Genomic DNA, 21,510 nt, shown 5'->3' on the forward strand with positions numbered 1-21,510 from the left:
GAAGAACGGCGAGTAAACTCTTAATGTATGACAGTTTTATTTACCTGAAACCAAAGTTCATGTGATACATTGTACAATCATCTCTGAAAATACAGTACAGCAGTTTGGCAAAAAATGCCAGTGGAGGGACTGCCTGTTGTTCTCATGGTAAAACGTATGCACGACCGCACCGCTGCAGGTCTGCCTTCCCAGATATGGCAAAATCTGCTCCAAACGTGTCGCACATCTCAGTGCAAAGCAAACAAAAAAGGCTGTTTGGTTTTTAAATATCCCATAAAAGTATTTCCTTAGGAAAGATGAACTGTTTTTTGAGCTTATTTAACATTTGTACTATCTGACGAATGTCTATTATATTTACCAATACTATACATTGTCTTTTACACAAGTCTGGTAAAACAGGTGGCTGATTCAGCGGACATGCACCATGAAATATAGTACAATCTACTGTACACGGTACTAAGATCTTTGTCTAAAAAGATGGCATGAGAACTGTATTGTGATCTAAGGCTCTTCATGCAGGAGGATGGAAGGACTGGTGAGGTGGGACTGGCTAGTTTTCATCAGACATTGATTTATGGCCATTCTATAAAAAAGATGTATGAACTTTATGAGCCTCTGTCTTCATAATACTTAACTGACATGCAGCTCTTGTAAGATGTGCTGCCCAAAACACACATGCACAACACAAAACAAAAAAAACCCAAAAAGTTTCTGCAAGGAATTTAGAGTAGAGGTGGGCTTACTTGGCCTTTGCTGCAAAGACAAAGAAGAGAGAGGAAGAAACAAATCAGTGGACACAAGAATCACAGGCCAAAGTAGAAGCATCTGAGCAGCAAATAATTTATATTCATCAGTACTACTTTTCAAATATATTAAGGCCATGCTACAGGCAAGCAGGAGATTATGTCAAAGACAAATGCAATTACAAAAAAAAAAAACCCATTATATTATAAATTAAAAAAAACAATAACACCATGTCCTAAAATGGTGTGGGGGCACTTAAATGTCAGTGTATCTGCCAGTTACTAAAACATGCTGCCAATATACAATCAAAAATAACTAACACCACTGACAAGATGCCAGTTTCAAATGCAAAAGGCTCCTATTTCTCCTTGGTGTGTACCTGGCACTTGGTGACATTGAAGGCATTTAAAAAAAAACAAAAAAAAACAAAAAAACTCACACCTTAATTTCTCTCTTGTACTTGTACCATTAAAAGCATATTTAAAAAAAAAAAAAAAAAAACTGCTAGTCCTACCAAAACATGAGTAGCTGTCATTCTCTTCAGAACAATGACAGACAGCAAAGCTGCGTGTGCAACAACGCAAAGATGAGACAGCGCTAGTTGGCATGCAGCACAAAGTGTACTCACTCAGCAGCTAAACAGGTGGAAGGCATAGGAAGAAACAACAGTTAGCTTTACAACTAAAGAAAGTCAAAGCATTCACTGGCCTGGTATTATTGGAGCAGGCATGCAGAGTGTCTACGACCACCCTTCAGTAAACTAGTGTAAATGTATGTCAGCAACAAGGACGAAAAAAAAAAAAAAAAAGATCTATACAGAGATTCTACTTTGTGTGCTATGTACAGATATACAGACTCTTCCAATGACAGGTTGTCCACGTTGTGCTCAGTTAAGACTAACAGCTTCTTGGTGCCTTTTTACATTTTCAAGTACAGTATGTGCACATTATACATACATTAGAAAGATTACTGTAATTAAGATGCAAAAGTAAGACTGAGAGTTGAGATATAATAATAATAATAATAAAAAAAAAAAATCAAGACAAACATGTTTTCTTCAAGTAAACAAATTTAACGACATACTTTATCAAAAATTACTCTGAATTAACCCGGTAACATATCTTTGTCCTCTCTCCGATAACAGAAAAGAAAAAAAAAGCATATATATATATAAAAAAAAAAACATTAAAATATGTGCGAGGGCTTTGTCTCTACTGCAAAACAAATCGGTGCTTACCTCAACACTATAACTGATCATCTATGACATGGTTGTTTAGACAAATGTGAAGTAATGGTCATATTAACAGCACTGAGGTAGCTGTGCTCTGCCTACTGCAGAAAATAACGAGTGATTATACATGGAGCTCAAAAATGACTATAGAGATTCATGCCGGGGCAAATATATTCATGTCTTTGCCCCCAAATTAGTATTGTACTTTATGATCCTTAGAATTACATCATCGTCACACCCAGCATTCTGTCCCCCACAGCCCCTCCTGAAAATTACAAAATATTAGTTATTATAAAATAGTGTAAATTCTCTGTACAGCTCAACACACAGCTCCAACACGGTGGGCATTTCTAAATGGTCAAAACAGGGGATCAAAAGAGAGAAAAGCGTGATGGTAAAATAAAAACATAGAGACAAGATGTAAGTCGAAGTCATTAAAATATGACTATTGCCCCTGCCCCCCCCCCTTCCCGCCCCCGCCCCAAATGTATTGGTGAAAATGTCCTAAATACAAAAGATCTGACAGTAATCATACTGTCAGAGCAGGTGCAAGTGTTGACTGTGAGTTGTTCCAAGTTAATGTAACTGTGTTAGATGTGTGTTAATGTCCACTTCACACTGGTGCACAGGGAGGGTAGTGTACTGGAGTCAGTCAGGGCCACCACAGGGCAGACACGTTAGTGTCGGTGCTGTAGATCCACAGCACCAGGGGCAAGGAGATGGCCACGAAGGGCCAGGAGATGCCCTTGGCGCATGCAGACAGAGAGCAGCCTTTGCTGGCCGGCTTCTCCAGCTGTTTACCAAAGTCCAAGTAGTTCCTGGCCATAAACTTTAGCAGCTCGTCCAGCAGGATGACAGGCAGGGAGATCTTCAGCACCATCATCCACTGGGTCGTATCCAGAGGGGTGATCTGGAAGATGACCTGAGAGACAGCATGGCGACATTCATCATTTAACAGTACCGTTCATATAACATCCCACCCTGTAGTACACAGGGGGCAGTGAGGTGAACAGCAATAAGTTGTTGGCATAGTGCTTAAAGGAACAGTTCAACATTTTCGGAACTTTCTTTATTTGCTTTCTCGCCGAGAGTTGCTGAGATGAGTGATAACGCTCTCATGTCTGTAACCCTCTCTAACGAAAAGTGTTTGGGGGTTATGTGGAGGTGGAGGTCTGTGTCTCGGCTCACCCAGTGGCTATTTGGGGTCCCTCCAGGAGTCACATAATGAGTGAGCTTCTTACCAGCAGGTAGAAGGATTTCTATTACCTTTCTAGCAGAGCGGATTCTCCCTGCTTCCAGTCTTTATGCTAAGCTAAGCTAACTGGCCACAGGTGGTAGCTTCATATTCAGGGACAAATATGAGAGTGCCGTCCATTTTTATCGAACTCTTGGCAAAAAAACAAATAAGTGTATTTCCCAAATTTATGAACTATCCTATATTATTCTATATTATTCACTATGCCACTGTCTTCTGTCTGATTCCAGTCAGGGACATTTCTGAATTCAATTCAGTTCAGCTGGCTTCTTGGCATGAACAGTATACAACATTATGAACATGAACATGACATTGAAATTGATTAGTTAATCATATATATGCTAAACACAGCGTATCCTATGTCTATATTCTCTAATGACACTGTGTGAGCCTGTGTGTGTGTTTGTCCCCATCATTCACCGTCTGTCTGTCAATTTGAAGTTAAATATTTTCCTTGTATTTAAAAGGAAGCTCATCAGTTTCCATGACATGCGTGTAATGAAGCCATGTGACCACCGAGAGAGCAAACAGAGCCACTGTGTCGACCTGTGTCCTGATGTAGGTAACGGGACCATCGAGCTCATCTCTGCATTCCGTTTTAAATGCCACTAGGCCGTCAATGGATAAAGAAGATTTGCAAAACTCACAGGGAGAGGTTCCACATAGAGGATGAGGAAATGGAGCGACATGGAGAGGCAGATGGCCCCCAAGAGCCAAACGTTCTCCCAGGGAGGCATCCGCAACAGGGACTGGTTCTCCGACAGACTGGACACAAGAGAGAACACAGATGGTGATACATTTACACCGTCTGCCCTCCATTTTCGGAGAGCAAAATAACCTCAGACAGCTTCAATCTTTCTGAGAAGCACTTTTTTTTTACCTGTTGAGAGCATTGCACATCTCAATGGTGACAAGCACGGACAGGGCCATGGTCATCGGGTAGGGCGACTCAAACACGTGGCAGTCCAGGCCGTCGAACTCTGGGTGGTCTGGGGTGCACTGGAGGAAGTGGCTCTGCGGGGAGGAAGGCAAGGTAGTGAGGGGGAGGCAAAGAGCTATGACGAACCGAAGAATGATTACTCAGACAAGCAGACATACCAGCTGGTACAGAGTGAGCTGTGGTCCATCTTCAGAGACAATAAACCACCAGGCAGCAGCTCCCACTGTGGCTGCGCCCACGTAGCCTGAGAGCAAAGACACCAAATAACATCATCATACACAAAATTACTCACTGATCAAACTGAACGACGGCTTTTGAAAGGTTTTTCAGCTTACATCCAATTGCCAGGTATCTGAAGAAGAGCCAGCCAGAGATGAGGGGCTCTTTAGCGTTACGAGGAGGCTTTTCCATGATGTCCAAGTCGGGGGGGTTGAAGCCCAGGGCCGTGGCAGGGAGGCCATCAGTCACCAGATTGACCCAGAGCAGCTGAACGGGGATGAGAGCCTCGGGGAAGCCCAGTGCTGCAGTGAGGAAGATGCTGTCAGGAGAAATAACTCCAGTTAGCAAATGTGCAGACACAATGAAGCAAGTCTGAACATCAGCGCTGCACCAATTGAACCTCCAGCATGCAGCAAATAGAATGCTAAAGTCATCTGCTCCTGAGGAGACTCACCAGACAACCTCTCCCACGTTGGAAGAGATAAGGTATCTGATGAACTGCTTCATGTTATTGTAAATAGCTCTGCCCTCTTCAACGGCGGCCACAATGGAAGAAAAGTTGTCATCAGCGAGGACCATCTCAGAGGCTGACTTGGCCACGGCAGTGCCAGAGCCCATGGCGATGCCAATCTCTGCCTTCTTCAAGGCAGGGGCATCATTCACTCCGTCACCTGTCTGTGGAGAAATATACTGTAAGAAATTCCTGTGCTCCAACACAATGAACACGATGAACCCACAGGTTTATCTTTGAAATCCTAATCAGAAACGGATTTAAAACCAACTTTGCAACCAAAACAAACAAAAAACGACTTCAAATCCAGCCCATTTGTAATAAAGTTAGTTAATTGATTATTTCTAATGGTCATAAGGAACTGTGCAGGATCAGCTTTCAGACTTCATACCATAGCAGTGATCTCATCAAATCCTTGCAGGAACTCGACGATCTTGGACTTGTGGGAAGGCTCGACGCGGGCGAAACAGCGAGCGTGAGTCACGGCCTCACGCTGATCGTAGGGCGAGAGTTCATCAAACTCTCGTCCAGTGAAGGCCATGCGCTCCACATCATCCTCCTCGGTCAGGATGCCAATGCGGCGGCAGATGGCCACAGCGGTGCCCTTGTTATCCCCGGTGATCATGATGACGCGGATGCCTGCCTGGCGGCACAGCATGATGGAGGCGGCCACCTCCTGTCTGGGAGGGTCCAGCATGCCGACACAGCCGACGAAGGTCAGGTCAGACTGGACGCAGAGAGAGAAAGACCCGGCTGAGTGTTTGGGTCAGAAAACGATACTCTACAAGTAGACACCGAATACAGCAAATGTTATTCAAACATCCAGACAGTTTTCCAGAAATTAAATGAAAAAATTCACCTCATACTGCACGAATTTGGTAGTGTCAGACAGTATCATATCCTCCATTTTAGGTGGGCTGTCTCGTGTGGCCAGAGCTAGGCACCTTAGGGTGTCACGGCCGGTTCCGTACTCACGGATGACAGACATGATCTTTTCCCTGATACCTTTGCTGAGGGGAACTTTGCTATTGCCAACTCTGACGTGAGTGCACCTCTCAATAACTCCCTCTGGAGCCCCCTGTGGGAGAGGAGCAGAGGAAGAAAACGTTCACAACACGGCAGAAGACCGTCGGGCATCAAAGGCAAAGCCACTGACAAGTGTCTCTCAGCATACCTTGACAAACATCTTGCCCATGGAAGAACGAGACTTGTTCGGGGTGCAGTATACGGACATGGACTTCCTGTCTCTGGAGAACTCCAAGGTGCACTCCTTCCTCATCAGCTGCTTGATCACCTGATCAGCAAAGAAGGACAGACGGGGTGAGAAAAACCAGCTGAGAGGGAGCAGAGGAAATGTGCAGCGTGTGCACGTGAGGGAGCTGGTGTCACTCACTGAATTGCAGGCGTTAGCTCTGTCGATCTTGGACAGGCTGTGAACTTCAGTGTCAAAGACGTTCATCTTCTCCACCAGACAGGTCAGTGCTGTTTCTGTGGCCTCGCCGACCTTCTCATACACACCCTTCACCTGACACATCAAAAAACATTCATTCAGGTTAATACTTCTTTATTCAATATTATATTTATTCAATATAATATATATAAAACATCAATTTCCCCTGTGTTCCAAATATGGATATTTATGCATATCTTTTGGTAGACCTGTGACCTTTGGAGGTATTGAAGGTACAAAATAACCCAAAACAATGTTCACTTGCTGGCTTTGGGCAGAAAATTGTTTTGGCTGCATCAACAACTGCAAAAGCAAAATACAATCTGAAGCTGGGGAGAGCCTTCATTAAACCTTGTCATGTTGACAGACAACTGAAAACTGGAACTACACACACATGTGTGTGCAGTATGTAGATGTAATATAAACACCATGTGTATATATGGGGGGCATCTCTCTGTGACTTTGTTCACACAAAACCATGACTCTGTTTCAGTGAGAAGCAACAAGGGTTCAGACCTCATTGAAGTCCAGAGAGGAGTCATTACACAGGGCACAGATGGTAGCCAGTTCGACAAGGGCATCGTGCTGGGAGGTCTTCACTGGTTTACCATCCTGGTACCTGGGGACCAGCAGAGAGTATTAACGTACGTTCTATAATGCAGTGTTTAAATTCCCCTCGTTAACCCCATATACTCCCTTTTAACCTACTACTGCCCAAAGTCAATTTTTGAGATATTTTAGCTTCCACCAAGATTGGCCTGTCTTGTTAAACACTCACACTTCTCCCTCGGGTGCGTAGGTGGAGCCTGTGATGGTGAACTCTGACAGAGAGCAGCTGTCACCTTCAGCTTTGCCGACAACAAACATCTGAAGAACAAGAGTGCAGACGGGACAAAAACAAATGTGAGTTTTTCAAAGCAGACACCATTTGATCGTGTCTGTGTTTGAGTCGACTGCCAGTTTCTTTACTGACGCAGCAGGTGGCAGCAGAAACCACAGCAGACCCGAGCAGAGCCAGAGCTCTTCTCAGACAGCAGATAAGCCTGCAGTGTTACAGTGTACGTCTCTGTGAGGGCCAGCCAGGGTGGCCCACTGCCTGCTGGGAGAAAAGTGTGTTCAGTCTCTTTTTATAAGCAAACAGAGGAGACTGCCAGGGAATCTGTGTTAAGAGAGACACTGTGCCCAAAAGCAAGAAGCCACAGTGGCAGACCTGCTCCCATAGGAGGCTTTCATCCACACACACATAGCCAGAGATTTGTTATATCAGAAATCCTGCTGATTAGGGCAATGATCCGACTCATTTTAGGAACAGTCGATCATCACCAATATGAAAATATTACAATAATATTACTAAATTGTGGGATTGGATCAGGCATCAGGAAGAAAAAGACAGTGGAGAGCGTAGAGCGTAAATTCAATTAGGACATGTAGAGAAAAGCTATTAAAGAGGTGTATTGAGGGCAAATATTTTCTTATTTCTGTGGTTTAATATATGGCTCTGTGTGAATCACAATACATTTCTGAAAACAGCAGTAACTGCACAATGACAAGGCTATTTAATCATGTGGCCCAGACAACACAGAAACAAAATTAACGCCACAAGCCTAATTCAGGCTGTGCCTGAAGTTCTGAGAATGCACTGAACGGGCAACAAAAGAGGATTAAACCTTAATAAATGCTGAAATGTCTTCTTAATGTCGGGCCAAGTAGCGCTGGGGCGCCACTCACAGATGGAGAGAGAGAAAGGAACTACAGACTGGCTACTTTGCAGGTTTGGTGACGCAAGGTCGGTTATGCAACAGCAGCACTTGCGAGTCATCCGACGTAGATTAGAGCAGCGGAAGCATGTTGCCTTCTTGTTAAATAATTTGGATATCTGATCAGAACACTCTGTTTGCACAGACAGAATTAGAATTTTAGCTGAGAAATGTATTGAAATTGACACATGCAGTAACAGCTTCTCTAACTACTGTCACCGTATTCTGATTTCAAACTCCCAACAAAGACAACAAAGCACCAAGGAAAGTGTGTGTGTGTGTGTGTGTGTGTGTGTGTGTGTGTGTGTGTGTGTGTGTGTGTGTGTGTTGGTGTGAGACTCACTCTGCAAACAGACATCTGGTTGGTGGTCAGGGTTCCTGTCTTGTCAGAGCAGATGACAGAGGTGCAGCCCAGGGTCTCCACAGAGGGCAGGCTGCGGACAATGGCGTTCTTCTTGGCCATACGGCGAGTGCCTAGGGCCAGGCAGGTGGTGATGACGGCGGGAAGACCCTCAGGGATGGCAGCCACGGCCAGAGCCACGGCGATCTTGAAGTAGTAGACGGCTCCGCGGATCCAGGAGCCTCCGTGGACAGGGTCGTTGAAGTGGCCGATGTTGATGACCCACACAGCAATGCAGATGAGGGAGATGACCTTGGACAGCTGCTCGCCAAACTCGTCCAGCTTCTGCTGCAGGGGAGTCTTCTCCTGCTCGGTGGCCGCCATCTCATCGCGGATCTTACCGATCTCTGTGTTAACGCCGGTGGAAACGACCACACCCACGGCCTTCCCAGCTGCAATGTTGGTACCCTGACACAACAAATAAAAATATACATATTGGTTCAAATACATCTGATAACATCTCACACATCTTGATATAAATACAGGAGCTGGTTTTTCCAGGGCGTTAACAGAGACTAAACAAACAAGAAGCTGAAGGCATCAACAGGATGTGTGGTAACTTGTGCAGAGTTGAGCTCACAGAGAAGAGCATGTTCTTCTTGTCCTGATTGACAGCGCGAGGGTCTGGCACTGGGTCGGTGTGTTTGATGACAGAAACAGATTCACCTACAAAGACAACAAGATCTTAGGAACAAAGCACAGTCAATTATCTCACACAGAGAGCTATGGGGCTGATCATTCATGCTGACTCACTGATCTTTCGCGTGCTCATAAATGTTTCAATTCAGAAGCAAAGGCGCTTATTGGAAACCGTGTCACGATATACCTCTGGGCTCATTCAGCAGCTTCCTCAAATGATCTTGTTCATTGTCATCCAGCTATTCTGGCTCTTCAAACACAGGTGGGGGATTGATCCATTAATATTGGATGGGGTTATTTTGGATAACTTTGTGCTCTTATTTTGAAATAAATGGAGCACCAGTATCCACCAGAAGAGAGTCGGAAGTTGATTTAACCTCAAGTCTTTAGCTAAGACTATGTGATTTTCTATTCATTACTGAATAACGAGCATGCATTCCCATAGCATAACATAATCTAATATTTAAATATATGCAGTTATTTGCAGGGTGACATAGTCTTAATAATTCAAATAAATAAAAAGCAAAAAAATAACAACTAGAGAAAACACATTAAGGGCAAAAATCCAAAGATAACAAAATTATAAATATACAGTGTGTATATTGGCCCGGTGTGTCACAGTTGATCAGCAAACTACTTACTAAACTTACTTAAGTTTATAGTTGAATCTGTTTAACTACCCATGTAGGACCTGAGACTCTAACTGACAGGAAAAGAATTAGACAGCTGTGATATCATCGGCAGACATGTCTTACCGGTCAGAATGGACTGGTCTACCCTCAGAGTTGTTGATTTGATTGAACAGATACGGATGTCAGCAGGGACCTTGTCTCCAACTATAACAGATACACAAGTAGAGAAAATACACAAAAACGTCAGCATCAATAGCAAGAACACAGCAAAATCTATTGGAAATTAAAGAACGACAATTAATGAGATTCTGCAATTGTCTGCAACTGAAAGCTCGTGTTAATTATAACGAGCAGAAGAAACTGTTAAACTGTCACAATGACGGCCAAACAGTCTTCTGCACCACATAAATAGCACTCCGGTTCCACTGGAGGTTTTTTCTGCAGGCAGTAACCCAGCATTAGTGTAAACTAAACTGATGAAGCACAGCTCATTATAGGGAAGTTGCTATACCACACAGCAGCAGAGAGCGCTGCCATCACTGCAGGGAAAGAGAAGGAGAGCCAAAGAAAGAGGAGGAAATGAAGGACCTGTGAGCCATAAAAGGCCTGTCTCAAAGGAAAAAGCCAATTTGGGTACATCGGAATTGCAGTGACCCAATTCAGCTTCCTAATGGTACATAAAGGCAATGGAAACTGGGGAAATGGCTCAGGCTATGGCACAGTTCTGGGGGCATATAGGCCTACTTAGCTAAAAATGCAAATTGTGTCAGATTATTACAAAAGACTCCCACCAAGATCATGGTATAGTTAGGATCTGGGAACCCAGACAAGCCTGTCAGATATCTTAGAATATAACAACACACAAAGTTAAAGTAAAAAACCTGAACAACGATTTGATAAAATGTACTAATGCTCAATTCCCCTTTGAGGGAGTCATGCACTGTAATACAACCCCCCCCACCCAAATGCCCTTGAGGGACCAGCAAAGGGACCAACAATGCATGCAGCCAAAAATGGGAAAAGCATTTCAATATGTTCCCCAATGTGCTGATCAGGTTTAAATGCGGCCGCATCATGACAGCTGTTTCCTCATCATTGCCACAGCACAGGAAGAGACAGGAAGGGGACAAAGCCTGAGCCCCTGCTCCTCTTCATCACATCATGTGAGACCAGTCGTCGTAACGCTTTGACACCTTCCCATAACATTAACAAGTGGATGCCTACATCTTTACACATTCCCAGTTTAATGTACGGCCTTGTGAGTGAGGCTGAGTGACTGCTGACTTTTTTACTATGAGACACAATCTCATGACGAGGCGGATGATGGACAACTCATTAGAAGTCCTGACAGCAGTGCCAGGAACTCCGATCTGTCAGCAGGCATTGGCCCGACGAGACACACAGTGACAGCTTTTCTGAGAAGTGCTAATGTCAAGCTCAGTTGCATCTTTAAACCATCTGAACCTGGAACAACAGGTGCAATGGCAGCTTCACTTATGCGAAGGTCACAACACCTGGCTCAGAGATGGAGCGATGTAGGCTTGGGGTCAGTTCAACATACCAACTTAGACTGCAGTTAATCTCCTGATGGTATGATTTGCTGCAAATTAATAAAGGAACCTGTCTCATAGTCACACTTTTAACTTTCTTAAGAGAAATGACGCCTTCCCTAGAAGAGCTTAAAAGGATTACCTTTAGCTGGGCCACAGGAACAAAGCATGAAATGCTTTCCTTAGAAGTCAACAGGCTTTACAATTACATCCTAAATGGTTGTGTAACACTTCCAGTGCCAAGTCATTACTTTTGAGGAAATACTGACAACTTCTTAGGGAGTGCTGAGCCAGGACACATGGCTAGGAGGACAGGCTTCTAACAACGGAGCTGGCTGGTGTTCTCATACAAACAGACCAGTGAATGTTAAGGCTCACTCTCTCAAAGTGTTGTGACATTGCGAAACACTGGAATTGTCCCGAGGCTGTGTTACAGTGCAGACCTGCTCTGTTGAAGTATGCGTATATCATCTGTCCCTTTGTGTCAACATCCTACTTGGTAGCAGTCCAAGCATCTCCTCAGGCACGACCACGTTTTCACCTCCGTGCTGCCAACGGGTTATGGAGTCCACACATTTTACAGTGACAAAAGCTCAGACCGTTGATGCATTGCACTCAACATGATTCCCAGAGGTGCCTTTTTAAACAGACCTGTCAACAGCAGGCGAGGCAGTGACTGAACCAAAGCTGCCAGCTTTGACTGGCACCTGCCTCTGCCGTGTGTTAGGAAAGTGCGGGAGGTTCGGCCGGCCAGGTTTCCTCCGGGCCAGCCAGGAGGCTACATGTGCTGATGGCAGCTCAACAAAAGGCCGACCTCCTGTTGTGTTGAGTGGGCCATTTTAGAACGGTCAACAGGTGAAGCCTCATGCAGCTTTTCAACACAGCTCCATCACTGATTAACTCCACACATTTACATGTGTTCAATAATGTAAATACTTAATCTAAGTGGTTATTTCAATCACAAAAAATGCCTATAACAGGTCAAACACGAACTCTCACTGCTTCCCCTTTGCTCAGTTAAGCTTGTTTTCCTTCCAACCTTTAGCCCCCCAGGTGCGCTAGAGAAGCTGTGTTACCACGACTCGGCACAACCAATGGAAAGAAATGCAACGCAAGGAAATAAAAGTGATAATCCTGTAACCTGCAATGTGTTATTTACATGGCTGCTACGTTACTTTACATTTTGTTAACTATATTTCAAGTGCATTTGGGTATGCATGCACAGGTGGACACTGCAGGAACCATTAGGGGTGGGAATCTTTTTTGCCCACTAGCAACTGTTTAAGCACATGGCCAAAGTCATGAGTTTCACTATTTTGTTAGCAAACAAGCGCAGAGTCAGTAATGTTTAGTTAGCAGGTTGCTGGTAAGAGAGACAAACCAATATTTACCAACAGCTGACTAGATTCACGACTTTCTGCAAACACAAGGCAGCTGACTTTTGAGTTGATCCTCACCTGTGACCTCAGTCATGTAAACACTGTCTCTACACGGCCTCCATGAGATCTCTCCTTTGCCTTTGTCTGTTATGAATCTTAAGCAGCAGCAGGCTGGGCCAACGCATAGCGTGCAACTGTGTCTGTTGCCATAGTAACACAAGTTGTCCCAGGACTGGGAGCGCTGAAGCTGTCAAAATCGACTGGGGGTTTAGTGAAGCCTGGCAGGAATTACATGTACATTAAGCGTGATGCCATTAATTGTGGATTTAAATCACTATCAGGATCAACCACTACACCGTACTGTACAATCACAAGGATACAAGGATCTGAATTTTGACGTGACTCTGACATTTGACTTTCGGGTCAGCAGTGCACATTCCTTTCATGTCTTAAGGTAAACACTTTCCATACTGTCACCTCACTAAAGCATTTCAGGGTGAGCGTCTGACCTCTCACTAACCCATGTAATACCAGACAGCATAGCATGGATTCCCAGCAGTCAGCGCAGTATCACTTAGGGTTAACAAGCCAACTTTAACAATGGAGAATTACTGAGGCAAGAGATGTAAATGTGACATTTTGGTCAATGAATTTATACATATAGTTTATGCAGAACCTTCCATGCATACTTCTCTCCACCCTTCTCTTTAACCAAGCTCTGTGCCTGCTGATTCTAGTGATTATTGCCTCCAACCTGCACTGTTTTGTTTGTACAAAAACTTCTAGGACTTCACTACAAGTGAGATTTTTGCATTGCCTGCTGCCCTGGTTGGCAAGATGAGACCATTTCTCTCAGTCTTGCTGACAAGTCAGGAACCTTTGCCAAAAGACAGTCCCTCAGTGACAACGGATGTTTGCCAGACCACATTAAATGCCACATACTATCCCTAGTGTCAGGAATCTTAGTGGGGGGTGTGGGTGCTGATGGGTAGGGTTGCTGTGCATTGAGCATGGTGGGGTGGGACGGTTATCCACAAAGTGCTTCCCTATAAGGTCATCTCTCTCTAGCACAATAGGAGCAGATGAGAGATCCACCCCCCTATACTGCCCCCCGCATGAGCCCCCGTCACTACCAGACTCCACAACTTCACAGGCAGCAGAGAACAAAGCCACTGAGCTCTGCTGCTCTGAGAAAAGGCCAGCATCCAAATCTGCAAGCCCTCAACACCAAACTGTAACTGGCAGTGTGTGTGCAGTGTTATGACAAGACCTCAAAGCCAATGGAAGGAGCCAGTGAACTCCACATATTAACAGCTATCATCATGTTTTAGGAGTTGGTTAAGTAAGGCGGGATAATCCTTTCTCTGACTTTAGCTGTTGTCACTTGTGCATCCTTTAACGAGTGGAAATCTAAATTATAGCAAAAGCCTGGTTAATCATTACTGATCACATTGATTTGATGATTTTAGAATCTAATTTATTCATACAAAATCTCTGATATGAGTGTGACTGAGATAGATTCTGGAAGTCAGGGTTAGTTCTGACGCACCACTCACTGAGCCACATTGCTGCGAACAGGTCTTTCACCAAGCTGACAACAGCAGTCACAAGACTACACAGGACAGCAGACTGGGAAGATCAGCACAGACAGCCGACAGCAGCACTTAGTGCCGCGACTGCTTCAAGATCGTCTTTGAAAAACACTAAACTTCAAAGACAAATCAAGCATAAAATAATCTAGTTTAGATAAGTGTTAGAAATGCATTACGCAGAATGATATTTCCATGACATTAAACCAATTTCAGTGAGCATGCAAAAGTGTGAGTAGGAGGCAGCGTTCAAACCCACGGCGGCCCCCGAAAACAGAGCAGCACAGATTGGCTGCAGGCTATTCTTCTCACGGCTGAGGCAGCCACAGAGGACTCGTCTCAATGTCCTCTACCTCGGCTCAGCAGCCAGCCAGCCAGCATCTGCGTCATCACACTCCTCCTCTGCATGGCAGGGGTCACTTTGCAGCTTCAGGAAAAAATTATTCATAAAAAAAAAAAAAAAAGGTTGCCTGACAGGAACCATTGTAAAAAAAATATATATATATTTGGAGGATTTAGGATGTAATTTGAGCTTCTTCTGACTGCAGAATAAAACATCCAGTTTTGATGCCTGCTGGGTTGCATTTTTGAGTAAGCCTCAAACTGCTGACAGTACAGCCTCCAGCCTACTTCATCAAGAGTTTTCAAATTACCAGGCATCTAATATTTAAAAGGAAAGTGCATCTGATTCTCTTTAAACCCTTGCCAAATAATTAAGCTTTCTGCACTGCGCTGCACACGCAACGCATAATCAAGATGTAATGATTAGCGTTGTCAACCAAAAACAAATCATATACAGCATGTAACACTATGAAATGATACTTTTTCATTCCCAGTGTACTCGTTCTCCATTTGCCCTTGTCAAGGTTACTCAGGAGTCCTGCTGAACACTGTCCCGTGTCACCCACTGTAGCAATGTTCCCCAGAGCAGGATGGGAGGGGCGTGCACGGGGTGGGAGTAGACACCTGTCATCTTCACGACTGTCACTGCCTCTATAAATACAGCATTCCATAGTGTAACCAGCCTATGACTGCTAAAAATAAAACCCACCACTACACACAAAAACTATGCATCACTTCGGTGGCTTAGGGTTAAACACAGTATCAAGATAACGCCTGTGTTTCAAGGAGTTCAGCATTCCTCAACACATCTGTCTCTGTTCATCCCGCTGTAGAATGTATTTGCGTGTGCGTGCTGTGGGGGGGAAACGACACGCTTAAAAATCTAAGCTTTACATCCTGACGATTTCAGTTGCTGAAATGCGCTGACTGGACCTCGGCAGCATGAATCACTCAAGCAGTCAGTTCACATATTGCATGGGGGGAGACTGTTGAGACGGGACGAGCTGGGAGGATGCAGAAGCAGCACATTACTTAAGCGAGCTCAAACGAGCGTGCGTGGACAAACACACACACATAAAGTAATCGCGTCCAGCCCTTTGAGACAATGGGTTAATAAGAACTTCTCAAAATACATCACTCTTGCAGGGTGAGTCACCTCTGCAGTGGCACATGGGGAACAGGGGGGGGGGGGGAGGTTTCAACTCAAGCTTGTGCTAAATGTGATCATATAATCATAACTGGACTCATTTCATCTGTCCACAAAGCCAAACAGCAGCGAAGAACAATCATATCAAAACACCTGAAAATGCTCTTTTTACAGAAAAGAACAGAAAATCTTCATACAAGCTGCAGTGGCATTAAATTCCAGTGAATTTCAAGGTTCATCTAATGTGACACACAGATGTTTCCTTTACTTGAGAGAAGCAAATCCAAATCTGACATCTAACCTCTTGACGTTTTTAATTAGTAAGCACAGCATAACAGTAGAATACAAGTAACAACGATAGCAACAAAGCAACGTCTATTTACAAGAGCACATGGTCAAGAGCAGGTAAACCTACCAGCAACCTCCACGATGTCACCAGGCACCATGTCTCTGGCCTTGATCCTTTGCACAGTTTTCCTGTCCTGCCGGTACACTTTGCCCATCTCGGGCTCATACTCCTTAAGTGCCTCAATGGCATCCTCAGCATTGCGCTCCTGATGAGAAGAAAATAAGATTCAGTGTCAAAGATTTCTGCGTTCTTCTAAGATGCACTGATAATATCACATAAACAAATGCGTGCATGCTGTTGAATCTGCCGGACCAAACGGAACGAGAGCATTTTCTTTTTGAATACTGACTGACTGACTGACTGACTGTTTTAAGTTGGCTGTTTATTTCATCAGGGTTTGGTTGGGGACATTTAGGTGTTAAAATTGGAATATAAATCACATCATCTGCTGTGTCCTGACATGTTCCAGTTGGATCCTTCATCAGCATCCTCATCCTTCAACAGCAAGGGGAAAAAACATCACTCAAAGTGGACTGCCCACACATTTTCTTAAACAAATAAAGCAGTCTCATATGTAAGCATCAAAAAGAGAGACTACTGACAGCAACGGTTGCTTTTCAAAAGGAAATCTCTCTCTTAGAGACAAAAAGAACTTTTAACTCAGTGTTGACCTACAGTGCAATGAAATATAACAAATGTTAAAAAAAAAAAAACAGCTTTGGCATAATCTCTAGATCATTACTGTCTATTCTTGCTGGTGACTGTATTTCAGAGTGACATATGTACATAGCTGCCAAGTTTTTAGGTTCCCCTGTTTAATGTCAGAGAGGTGTTGATTCAACACTTTGGACATTGCAGTTGACAATAATTGCAATGAATTAGATTGCTTTGGATGCATGATCAGCCTGATGAGGGTAGGATATTTATTAGAAGACTGTGGTACTAGACTGCATTCAGTTTAGACTGGGTTTACCTTATAACAGTATCTCTCTGTCAGCCCACTGACAAGATATAACTGCCTATACCGTGCCATTGACTTTAAATACATTATAATATGTTTGAATACTGGTTTATGATCTTTAGATGTTTTCTTGTGCTGGTGAAATTGACAAAGCTAGGCTTCAATCCACGTAGAAAAGCAGGCAACATGCATGACTTCTTTACAGAAAATGTATCCAAGATATAAATGAATATAATACAGCCGGATTTAAATACACCGACTTCCCGGGAACCTAAAGTCTCTTACCTGCCACACGCCGACGATAGCATTGGCTATAAGAATGAGTAAAATTACAAAAGGCTCAACAAAGGCTGTGATAGTTTCTTCTCCCTCCTCAAACCAGGCCAGGACCTGCAAATAGTACAAGAAAACATGCCGTTATTTCACAGAACGAGCTTATCACAACGAGAATAAGGGACAAAAAAACAAGACAGAACAAACAAAGTTGTTCATAATTGAAACTAATGAAAAACTACCTCTCTGATAGATTGAGACAAGTAGTGTTTCATACAAATAATGTGTTCAGCTGTTTGTCAATTCCCACAAAAAATGTTTAAATTGAATTTAAAAAAATCTCATACAACTGTACCTAAACTATGGGAACTCAGACTAATAGAGGTGTACCTCTATTATATTTTATGGAACCTCTAACTGAAAAAAAAAAAAACTTTACTATTCTGACCTGGAGTCTAATTTCCCTGAAAATTGTCCTAAAATTGGCTCGTGTGTCCCAAGCAATTACTTAACATCCCATAATGTAATAAAGCAATCAACCTCAGTACGACGTTGTTAGCATCTAGCCGTAGAGGATGCCAAAGACATTTTAAATGGCATAGCTTAAATGGCAAGCATAACTCTTAACAGCGGTGCCATTACAGAAGCACAGGGCTCAGCAGTGCTCTACGGCACATCGTAACATGACAGAGACATTTACATTACTCAGCCTTGCATAAAGCAAATATCACATACTAGGGCTGCAACCATTATTGATTAATCTGACAATATCCTTTGGAGATAATACTAGTCATTTATACTTTATAGAAAATAGTAAAAGATATGTCCATCAGAGTTTCCTGAGGTCAATGAGCTGTTTTGTCCAAGACAAAGATATTTAGCTTACAATAATATAAAACAGAGTCAACTAAATGTTTCAGTCCTAATGCATATGCAACATGGAAAAATGATTTGAATCTAATCAAAATCTATTGCACTTATATAAAAATAATTTTCATTACGAAACTTCTCTCTCAATACTAAACTGGATCATGCAAATATATGAGATGAAAGCTGGAGTTTAGAGTTTTAGTTTTTAGTTATCCAACAGTTGTCTGATTTTAATTTGCCTCCGAACTGGATACGTGTTTAAGTATGGGAGTGATTAATTCGATGTTGAGGCGGACATGTGCGTTTGTCCGAAGAGAGCCCTCCCACTGAGTTGTGAGGGCCCAAATTTGGTCTTGAGTGGTGCTCTGTTACCCTGTCAGACAGCAGCCACTGACACCTCTGTATCACCTGCCTGGACGCTGCACACTACATCCTGGTTTTCACACACACACAAACGCAGTAGGGGGGGGCTCACTTATCAAAATACTCTGCAGTCATCTCCTAATCTGCTGCGCAGTTGATTCAAAAAACATGAAAGAATAAAACTTGCAAATACGTGTCATGCATCGCACAGTGCCACAGTTTTTGATCCATTACAGGCAACTTTTGTTTATGAATGTTTAAATAAAAAAGCAGTAGCAGTACATGAAGCGACCATGTGTCCCATGTGGAGATGTTCCTTTTATTAAGCCTTGGAATGGGCTTGGATAAGCAATGACGATGCTATTACATAAGGCCAGACCATTATTAAACATTTATCTGTCTAGCATTCAAAGTCAGATGCCCGAGGGAGACCAGGGCAAGTCATTACACAGCAGCCATGCTTGACGACTCAAATGTCTTACTTGGCACATGGTGATCGCAACTCAATGCTGCTACTGCTGTTGTCACCATTCCTCAGATGGGTCGCTAGCCCTCTCAGCTGTTAAGCACTCTCATAAGTGAATGTAATCCCAGCCGGGTTATACAAACCGAAGACGTTCACACTTCAGCGCCATGCACTGCATCAACAGCCCTCTACCGTTCAACACACGGGGGCTTAATAATAATCTCATCTGCAATTTTGACTTGTCATAAACACACTTTCAGCCAGAGGTGGAAAGGGACAGCTATTTGGAGGATGCAGTAACTTGTCCAGAGATTTCCTGAACTTCTTAGATTATCTCTGGTATACTGGACAGGTTATAGAGTAAGAGACAGGACTGACACTGGGAATAAAAAGGATATAAAAAAAGGAGGGTGAGATACCAGAATACAAGTCTACGCTGCTAAAAATAGCACCATCAACGCAGAAAACTCAACAAGACAGCATTTTATTCGACAGTGCAAGAAAATGCAGTGACATACTCACAAAGGATATACATGCAGCCAGCAGAAGAATTCGAACAAGCAAATCTTCAAATTGTTCAAGGACAAGCTCCCACAAAGATTTCCCTGAAGAAAGGAGAGTTGGTTAAAAAAGCAATCCATCACAGACACTTGTTGTAAGATGACAGTAACAATATCAGTGTCAGTAGTCGTTACCTTCCTCCGCTGGTAACTCTGTGTGTGTAGAGATATTGGAGTCGATCCAGGAGCGTGCAGGACACAGGAAAGATAAAAGAAGGGAGGTAAGTGGTGAATAAATACTTTTTTTTAAAAATGCTTGCAAGTTAGAGGTATGCCTCTCAGTTCCTGTTTCTTGACGGAGAACTGACAAATCTCAAAACTCACAAGCATATTCCTGGTTTCACTTCACATTTTGCTGATTGAGTCATACACACTGTAGGCGAGAGGACGTTTGAATAGAATGCATACTCACACTGATGTGATGTTGAGCGTATGGATCTGGTTGACCGTTACACGAGAACCAATAATCTGGCAATATGTAACAGTTTTGTTTTGGGATTAAACCTCCCAACTGTGGCATACAAGATCACCCTCTTAATCTTTATTACACAATGGGAAAAACTCCAAATCAAAGAAAAGGTCAAAGTGATATAAGGGGAGGGGAGCACACCCTCCATGGCCTCCCATTTGATATTATTATAAAACAGCTGTTTAAGCCTGGGACAAGAGAGATTAACTTTTAAGGATGACATTACTGCAGCGATCCTGTGGCCACTGATCAGTATCAAATGCCTGCCTAGCGGATCTCCGGGCTGATGCTGTGCTGCAGCTTTACTTTGAGGAACATCAAGGTTACTGTGTTCGACAATGGCACCGTTTGGTTCAACTGCTGTCAACAATGTCACCACGAGGTTACGTTGAACAATGTGATCACAGTGTTACCGAGATACACCGATCCGCACTGATGCATCAGTAATGACGCTGTGACGGTGTCTCCTAAGTTCAGGTTAATTAGTTACTGTGGAAAACATGGGAAACCCTCGAGGTCACCGGTGATGACGTCAGCCGGACCACTTTATGGAGCCGGGCAGCACCGCGGATGACTTTTACCCTGAATACTGGGCTCACACAAGCAACCTGACGGTGACAAGACATTTTAAAACCGTCTCTCATTCACAGCAGCGGCACTCGTGGGGGGTGGTGGTGGTGGTGGTGTTAGTGTTGGTGGTCTACTGAGCAAACTGTCTTACCGTTTAGGCCCCATTTCTCCTTCTGACGCTTCACCTCGTCCAGAGAAAGTCCTGTGCTTTCATTGACGCAGAAATAACTGTAAACTTCTTCCACACTCTTCGTGTGAGCGTTCTCCATGGCGGACGGACGGCTCCTTCCCACACAGCTGTACACAAAACACTGCAGTGGGCTACTCAAAAACTGTCACAGTTCTTTTTACAGGAAGACGGAGTTTGCCAACTGAGAGCTGAGCATTCACACTCGGCTGGCTGTCGACAGCTACTGACCGCGGTCTACCGTGTCCCCCTGGCCCGTGTTAAGGTTGGGTTTTTTTTTCTCCCCTGCGAATGACAGAGGAAAATGTTGTGTGGAGCCAAATTCCTCTTCAGTGGCTGGGTGAAGAAGACTCTGAGCGTGCGCTTATCTCCGAAAATGGTGGAAAAGTGTGTTCGGCAGTGTCCTGTGCTGAGGACCGCATTCAGCCGGTCCGGTGTTCAGTGCTGCCGTGCCCTGCCTCACCGTGGCGCAGCTCTCTGTGGCTCCGCACGGTGCTGACAGTCCGCCTTTATCAAAGTGCCTCACTGCTGCCCCTCTTCCCTGCGCTGCATGTGGACTCATATCATTGGACGAACGGTGTCAGCGACGTTCAAAACCAGGGAGACATGAAAAAACACAGGAAGCAACCAGGAAATGCCAGGCCGGACCAGGCTCCA

General features: G+C 43.9%; 1 protein-coding gene across 3 annotated transcripts; it reads right to left on the reverse strand.

Moving 5' to 3' along the window:
- Positions 1-20: 20 nt before the first annotated feature.
- Positions 21-20,942, reverse strand: LOC139204328 (sarcoplasmic/endoplasmic reticulum calcium ATPase 2-like). Of its 3 annotated transcripts, XM_070834338.1 has the most exons (21): positions 20,818-20,942; positions 19,763-19,780; positions 19,590-19,672; positions 17,381-17,485; positions 16,201-16,339; positions 9,902-9,982; positions 9,088-9,173; positions 8,451-8,915; positions 7,129-7,217; positions 6,867-6,969; positions 6,294-6,425; positions 6,075-6,194; positions 5,760-5,978; positions 5,292-5,627; positions 4,844-5,064; positions 4,506-4,708; positions 4,329-4,414; positions 4,111-4,244; positions 3,878-3,995; positions 2,777-2,897; positions 21-753 (listed from the first exon to the last, which is right to left on the reverse strand). In XM_070834338.1, exons 1-21 carry the CDS (start codon positions 20,933-20,935, stop codon positions 740-742), a joined length of 2,991 nt encoding a protein of 996 aa, XP_070690439.1. In that variant the 5' UTR covers positions 20,936-20,942; the 3' UTR covers positions 21-739. The 3 variants fall into 3 exon arrangements, with proteins under 3 accessions (XP_070690439.1, XP_070690438.1, XP_070690440.1); XM_070834337.1 differs by lacking the exon at positions 21-753 and having other exon boundaries at positions 2,457-2,897; XM_070834339.1 differs by lacking the exons at positions 21-753; positions 9,902-9,982 and having other exon boundaries at positions 2,457-2,897; positions 9,088-9,105; positions 16,229-16,339.
- Positions 20,943-21,510: the final 568 nt, after the last annotated feature.

This window comes from Pempheris klunzingeri, chromosome 7 (genome assembly GCF_042242105.1).
Source record: "Pempheris klunzingeri isolate RE-2024b chromosome 7, fPemKlu1.hap1, whole genome shotgun sequence".
NCBI classification, from domain to species: Eukaryota; Metazoa; Chordata; class Actinopteri; order Acropomatiformes; family Pempheridae; genus Pempheris; species Pempheris klunzingeri.